This window comes from Nuphar pumila, chromosome 1 (genome assembly GCF_984573655.1).
Source record: "Nuphar pumila chromosome 1, dmNupPumi1.hap1.1, whole genome shotgun sequence".
In the NCBI taxonomy this organism is placed as follows: Eukaryota; Viridiplantae; Streptophyta; class Magnoliopsida; order Nymphaeales; family Nymphaeaceae; genus Nuphar; species Nuphar pumila.
This window is the reverse complement of record NC_143249.1, coordinates 45,312,388-45,320,462: the sequence shown is the minus strand read 5'-3', so window position 1 is coordinate 45,320,462 and position 8,075 is coordinate 45,312,388. Positions and strand designations below refer to the sequence as shown.

Here is an 8,075-nt window from a genome sequence, read left to right as displayed (position 1 = left end):
CATCATCAGCAGCCCTATCAATCAATCTCCCAAAACTATTCTTGTACACCCAAATAGATGAAAAAAAGACATGACAAATTGCAAGCCAGGAAAAAAGAGAGAACGAAGAAGAATCTACCAGTTAGGGAGGAAGAGAAGAAGAAGAGTAAAAAGAGGAGAAAGAAGAACCTGTGTGCCAAAATCACAGGAGAGATGCATGGGAGCGATGTTGTGGCCACATTCTATCCTTGTGAACAACTACTTCTCCAGGAGAGTCGTGTTCTTGTGTTAGGGATGGAGTTGTGTTGCCAACTCCAGCCCCAATTCATAATTTTGGCAACACGATGGCTCCCAAACATCCAAAGACTACAGTGGAAACCACAACACAACATCAAGACTGTGATTTCCATGTTCCCAAACATAGCCTTGATTACCAACGTGTCTTTCACTGGCCGCATTGTTGGTGCATTCTTCACATCAGTAAAATGATTTAGTGGTAGCAGCAGTGTACCAGTATTTCTCATCTCTCTTGCAGTCCAAGTTGACGAGACATCAAAAGCTTGAAATCTACAGGTGTGCATCCCTTGCCATGAGGCAGAAGCTAGGTGTACTTCCTGGGGTTCTAGGCCAATGAATTCGGTGTGGGAATTTCAAAATATGTTTCTCCAAAGAACCACGTGCAATGCTGCCAATATGTCAAAGGCTCATGAGCGCATATATGCTTATATGTGGAACACCAGTTAATTTGGCCGCTCACAACTGTAACTGTGCAAGAACAAGATCAGAACCAACTGGACCATATCCCATGCCTATCCTAAACAAATGTAATCATACTCAATCCATGCCACTTGACAATTTTTTCAAAACATAGGTACTAATTCAGTGGGTATGGGAGCATGCTTCATTTGGTGGATTAACTCAAGTGGCCCACTAAGTTCAACCAAGCATAATGGTAAGAGAAGCAATGCACTGAAAGGTGAGAAGCGAGTATTTAACAGATATCCTACTGCATAATGATAATCCAACTTGGTAGTCTCCTGTATGTGCTTAGTTAACATAAAATGAGGTTTCAAGTCAATATACTGTTTATTTAAGACTTGTTTGAAGATGCTGAACCTGTGGTAGATCATAGATGCTGGTGCGTTGGGAGGAGAACTCGTTCAACCAGGTAACAGTAACCTGGACAACATTTAAATTTCAGATGAACACAACTATGACTGCTACTTGGTAGCAGACTTCAAGCATTTGACTAGAACATATCTACAAACAATGAGATGAAATGCAGTACTAGACCTTTTACTTTGCACTGTAGGCTAGATTTTTCAGTCTATTATGTACACCAATTACACGAATTCAAATGAAATGATGAACTTGATATACCAGGAGATCAGTAAAAACATAACACCAATCACATGCTCCTGAACAACAATTTCTTTTCTACAGCAAGAACACTGCACCTGCAACAAACTCCAATCATTCTGCTGATAACCTGGTGAACATGCAGCCTATACCTTGACATGGAAAGAAACAGAAAGAACATTAGCACCAGAGCAGAAGAGAAAAAGAATGATGCATAGAAAGTTCGTGTAGCAGAGTTCTTAGCCAAACTCACATGGGCTTTCATCTGTGAAAAGAATTCTGAAGTTAGGTAAAGCTCAGCATCTCAGAAATGTTCCTTAATTTCAGCCCTGAGAAGTACCACAAATATTAAGCCAAAGATAGAGAAATCAATGTTAAGCCATTAGCAAATGACAGGCTCAAATCTATGCTTCCTACCCTCCAGATGATTTTGCCCACTGAGTAGAATATAAGTTATTTAGCAAAGAACTGATGCACTGCCTAGGTGTTTCACTTTTCATTATCTATTATAAAATCGTTGTTCCAGCCTGTCACCCTTACCTGGATATCGATCTACATGCATGGATTCAGAAATTCCAACTAGTCCTTGTCAAGTGTCCCTGTAATGGGCTTCACACACAGAGCCACGTCCTAGCCTAGTCTTCACTTCTCATTATTTCTTATAAAGTTTCAATCCTTCCAGCCAGCCAGCTTTTACCTGGAAACGGATCTGGTTTAGTGAATGCATTCATATATTCCAACTCGCCCTTGTCAGGTGTCCTGTAATGGGCTTAAGGCACAGATACAATCTCTCTGTGGATAGGCTTCCAACATCAGGCATCAGAGAGTCAAAATCTCATAGTTTTGCCTGGTGCTAAAAACCCTTCTAAGGCCATCAATTCCATTTCAAGGAACACCTGACAACTTTGGGTGTAAATTCACCACATTACTAAAAGAGGTAGCACCGATTATGGATGATGAGCTGGATATGATTCTGCATTGCAGCATTAAACTGCTCACAGCAAACATCAACCTATCCAAACACACCTCCCTGACAGCTACTTGTCACCAAGAAAATGGTTTACTGAATATCCATACTCAGAATTTCAAATCAGAGGTTAAACTCATTTAAACAGAGACTAAAGAAAGTAGCCTTACTTGTAGCCACAACATGCCTCCATCAACATCTTTCCATCCTTTACATCCAGAAATAAAATAGTATCCACTCATGCAACCACATGAACTGGGCAGTCAAGACTTGAAGCATCTTTGCCTGGATGAAAGGATCCTAATGAAGCAGAGCATGCTTTGATCTAAAACAGAAGTGACCACTTCTATACATGCCTCATCAAGATTGATATCAGGTGATCCCGATAAAGCATCATGGTTGATTTAGCTAGTTGATCACTTGATCCTCCTATTAGCAACCATGACACAATTCTTCACGCAGAATTTTTAACCACCACCTCACACACCTTCAATGCTCACAACTTTCCATGTTGGGCATTTCAGGCTACTGCAGTTGAAGATCCAGTTTATAAAAAATTGAGGTCTTCATTATTTCTTAACCCATTGACAGTTTCCTATGACACATTTGACATGTTCCAGGAAGCAGCATCTGGTTCATAAGTTTCAGCTGTCAACTTGTGCATATCAGCAAAATTGTCAAACTTTTGATACATACTGATCATACTACTATTTACATTTGCATTTGTACAGTAACCACTCTTAACAATATGGGTATGAACCTGTTTTCCTTGTTCTTCCATCATAAGGCTGTAGCAAGCTCTCAATACGTTAATGTAAGTTATTTGATCTGGTAATACAGCTGATCTTTTCATTTCCACAAAAAGCCTTAGCGCCTCCCGTCCAGATCCAAGTTGGGCATGCCCCGAAATCATCACATTCCAAGAGACAACATTCCGGATTGGCATCATATCAAACACCACTTGTGCCATGTCCCATATTCCGCATTTAACAAAACCCCCAACAATTGCTGTCCAAGAGATAACATTAGGACACGACAATTCTTTAAAAGCATTACATGCATTCCCCATATTCCCACATTTAGCATACATGTCTACAACAGCAGTTCCAACCACAACATCAGCCCCAAATCCAGATTTATAAGCAAGCCCATGATACTTCATTCCAACAGTCACTACGAATAAGCTAGTGCATGCATTAAGAACAGAAGAGAAAGAAACATCATCAGGTTTTATTCCTGACATCCTCATGAGCGTAAAATTTTCTATAGCCTCCTGACCTTGCTCACTCTGTGCATATCCAGAAATCAGTGAATTCCAAGCTACAATGTTTGGCTCATAAATTGCACCAAATGCCAACCTTCCAGATTCAAAGTCAAAGAATTGTGTATACATATCAATAAGAGCACTGCTCACAAAGACGGAAGAATCCAGCCCCATTTTAATAGTATGCACATGAACCTGTTCACCATAACTCACACCCAAAATACCTAAAATCTTAACAAGGCTTCCAAACGTAAACTCATCACCCTTAAATTCCATTATCTGCATTTTCCTGAAAAGCTCTAGTGCCTCTTGATGCATTTGTAGTTCACAATACCCCGCAAGCAGTGCATTCCAAGATGCGATGTTCTTCTCTTTTAAACTCCCAAATATCTCTTCCGCCTGGCCTATATACCCATGCTTAGCATATTCAGAAATTAACACACTCCAAGTAAAATCATCGACCAAAGGCATACTTTTAACAAGATAACTCGAATCTCTGAAGTTCCCACACTTCACGTACATGTCCACAAGTGCACTCCGAATAATGTCATTTCGTTCAAAGCCATACTTTATTACCAAAGCATGCAATTTCAAACCTTCATCTAAACCATACGCACATGAGCAAGAATTTATAGTGGCAACTAAAACTACCTCATCCAGATCTATGCCATCAGAACGCATTTGTCTGAAAAAACCAAAAGCTTCCTCAATTAAATTGTGCCGGACACATCCTGCAATAGTGGTAGTCCATGAAACAACATTTTTATCGTGAATTTCGCTAAAAAACGCAAGTGCCTGTTCAATCCTGTCAGAGTCGAAATACCCACCAAGAATAGTATTCCAAGAAAAGATTTCTCTGGTTGGCATCCCATCGAAAACTTTCCTAGCATCATCTACATCACCACACTTTGCATAAAGTTCAACAAGGGCACTGCCCACGTAAACACCGAGTTCCATCCCCAATTGAATGGCACCCGAGTGCAGCCCCATCCCCATGTCCAAAAAGCCGACGTTGGTGCACGCACTAGCCACAGTAGAAACAGTAAAATGATCAACCTTTGCATCCGAACGCCTCATCTGAACAAAGAGCGCCAATGCCTCCTCCCATGGTCCCCATTGATCATACCCAGCAATCATAGTGTTCCAAGACACAGAGTCCCTCTGAGGCATTTCGTCGAACATTTGGCGTGCATCCCAAATAAACCCAGCCTTGCAGTAACAACCAAGAAGGGTATTCCAAGAATGCAAATTTCTCATATCCAACTCCCTGAAAACAAAGTGTGCACCCTTCAAATCGCCACATTTTCCATACATATTCATCAAGTGATTGAAAACGAAGACATCTTGCCTAAACCCGGTGACCAACATGTGGGCGTGGAGCCGTCTTCCTTCCATTATCGATTTCGAATCGGCACAAGATCGAAAGATTAGAGCGAACGAATCGGGATCAACAAAAGTTCCTCGATGACGAAGCAAAACCAACGAATCAATTGATTCCTTGATCTTCCCTTGATGAATCAGCGAGTTAATGAACTTGGGGCTTGATGGGCGTCGACAAAAACGGGTTTTTGATAAAGAATGTGATTGTCTGCAATGAGATTTCAATACGTTGGTGATGGCCAGAATTGAATGGCTGGGTGCCCTCATGGGTTTCTGGACGCGGGCTTCCGTTCATTGAGGTGGGATTTTGGGGTACCTTACGGTTTAGGGCAGGCTTGAGACCCTCACTGAGGAGTAATGAGGCCCTCGGAGAGGGAGGGGTCTCTGAGATCGCCGGTACATGGGGTAGAGAGAGAAGAGGGATGGAGAATAAACACCAAAGAGTGTACTCTCCGGTGAAATTTGGGATGGCAATGTTCCAGCTTTGGACCGGATATCCAATTGACCCAAATCTGGTTAGGTGGATCCTTGGACTTGGTATGCTAACCCTTACCAGATCCGGTTAGGCAAATGGTGGGACCTTAAAGATCCAAAAACAAGCAGATTTTGACACGGACAAGACCTGGTTGGGTCATTTTATGTGCAGTTTTTGAAGTTTTGGATCTTGTAAGGGGCAGATTTGATTTGGATCAGTAAGTGTTAAACTTTCTTTTTTTTTTTATACCCAAAGGAACCCTTCTCCCCCGCAACAACAACAACAACAACACCTTCATCTCAAAACAATTGGGGTCGGCGATATAAACCAAAAAAGAAAATCATTCTGGGTCCTCCACATGAATCCTTCTCCTCCAATCATTTCTATCCAATGCCATGTCCTTGGTGAGGTTCAAAGCATTCATGTCCTTTTTTATCATCTCCATCCAAGTCTCCTCCCCCCCTCCAAAAATTGCCCACCCCACATTAGCTGGCCGTCGGTTGGTAAAACCCTTGAGGTCCTCCCTGCTCACTGAAAAGTACACCCAGTTTCGACCTTGCCACAAGAAATACTACCTGTGGTTTTGAACTTGTAACGTCCTTGATGACATTCACAAGTTACCCATGCTAAATGAGCAGAGCCCTTGTGGGCAGGTCTTTTAAACTTTGTACAAGTCTGAATTGGGTCCGGTAAGATCAAATACTATTGGATTTGTTATATATATATATATATATATATATATATATATATATATATATATATATATAACGCTGGCACAGTGCCATATACTAAGCTGGGTCTGTCAAGCGGTCAGGTTTTCCCAAGCCTGACCCGCTTCTTGCCAGAGGACAAACAGACTTGGATCACTTGGTAAACCTGATATGCTTCATCAGCTTGGTTAGTGAACAGTGATCTATGATTAGATAATTAATTGGATCCGATTTTGGTAGTGAATCCATTTATTTGGTTGGATGCATGACCTGAATCTAAGCCATTTACATCCTTATGATTAAACTATGCACATGCTTCCACACTTACTAAGCTCTTGATGAACCCTGCTAGGAGTTTGAGTTTGGCCGGATGAGCTTGATTTTTTAAGTTTGATCTCTACTTTTTTTGAATTTATAACCCGAAGAAACCGCACCGGCACGAAAGCCTGTCCGCTCTGGCTCAGCGTACCATACATAGTGGTGCCAGTACTGTAAAACTCCAAGGCTAGGACTTCTGTTTCTGGGGCCTATGCTACCCATTGGCTTGTGCAGAAGGGCGACACTAATGAGAATCGAACCTTTACTGCCCGTCAAGCAGCCAATGCCCCCACCTCGCTACTCCAACCCCCTTGGGGCAGTTTGAGCTCAACTTGTTTTGCAGATTAACAACCTCATATATAGCCAAACTCAAGTAGTTTGCAAACTGTTTGGTTTGCGGCTCACTGGCCCTTTAGTGTAAGGTGGGTAGGCTTGGCCTGGCTCATACTGGGAAGGGTTCGGGTCTCAAAATATAGACCCGTGGGCTATGCTAGCAGAAATCATGCTTTTCATCTTCCCACATGTCTTAGAATAGGTCTGGGTTAAGTTACTATGCACAGGGCCTTCTTGACTGTGGACACACATCCATGCCGGCAAAGCAGTAAAAGGTTAGATCCAAATAGATCTATGTTAGGACTTGGACTTGAAATTTAAGTGGATTGATCCAGCTGAAACAAAAAAAATTTGGTCGCATTTTTCGTAGGGCCTGCTTTACCTGGACTTAGCATAAAGATATGGTCGGCTTTGAATGGTCCTTACCTCAATAAGTATCCAAAACTAATTGGATCAATTATCAAATCCAAACAATCAGATATGGCCGTCTTAAATTTGGATTGGAATATAGAAAGGATTAAACCAAATTAGCATCCAATAGTTTAAGTAGAAACCAAAATCTGGATAAGCAAGCCACTTGGTTCAGCTTGACTTCCAGTTTATGAATAATTAATTTTCTGTAATTATGATAAGTGTTCAGCTGGTCAGGCTGTTATTGCCTTCCATTCATAAGCACCTCATCTTGCTTTTAATTTTTTGAGAAATTTTCAAATACCTCCCAAACGTTTCAGCCAAATTGATGCTCACACCAAACTTTTCTCAGTTTGCAAATGCCCACCAAAGTTTTTTCTTGGTTCAATCAAATTACCCCCAATAACTTTGGATTGATCTTGGGTTAACCTAACTCATATTTTGAAGTTATCATTTTACCCTTGTAACTGATGAAATAAAATTACTAGTTTGCCCTTACTTTAGAAGGGTTAACTGCAATGACACTTGAACCCATGACCTCCCCAACAAAAAAACAAAATACTAACCATGAAACTCATTGTTGGGTATTTAAAAAAAATAATATAAAGCTTAAATTGCAATAAACCAATCAACCCAACAAGTACTCGACCCACTAATAACTCAACTGGGTCCATTTCATTCCTCAATAGCTGACCTGATAAGTATTTGAACCAAAACTAAATGCATTTTCAATTGACTTAAAAACCAATATGATTATAGTTGACAAAAGTCTTACTATTTCAATAATCGAAATCAATTAGCTATTGCCATGATGGTGACTATGCAAGGTCTAAGCGCAACTAGGTTCACTTGGTTCCTCAATAGCTAACTCCATAAATA

At 41.0% G+C, this 8,075-nt stretch overlaps 1 protein-coding gene and 1 long non-coding RNA gene across 2 annotated transcripts; both read right to left on the bottom strand.

Moving 5' to 3' along the window:
- Positions 1-1,252: 1,252 nt before the first annotated feature.
- On the bottom strand, positions 1,253-1,667 carry LOC149848863 (uncharacterized). The gene is made up of 2 exons (XR_016433144.1): positions 1,592-1,667; positions 1,253-1,490 (listed from the first exon to the last, which is right to left on the bottom strand). It is a non-coding gene; the product is annotated as an uncharacterized LOC149848863 (long non-coding RNA).
- A 1,233-nt stretch (positions 1,668-2,900) lies between these two features.
- On the bottom strand, positions 2,901-4,964 carry LOC149848862 (pentatricopeptide repeat-containing protein At2g13600-like). The gene has a single exon (XM_090005455.1). It carries the CDS (start codon positions 4,962-4,964, stop codon positions 2,901-2,903), a length of 2,064 nt encoding a protein of 687 aa, XP_089861581.1.
- Positions 4,965-8,075: the final 3,111 nt, after the last annotated feature.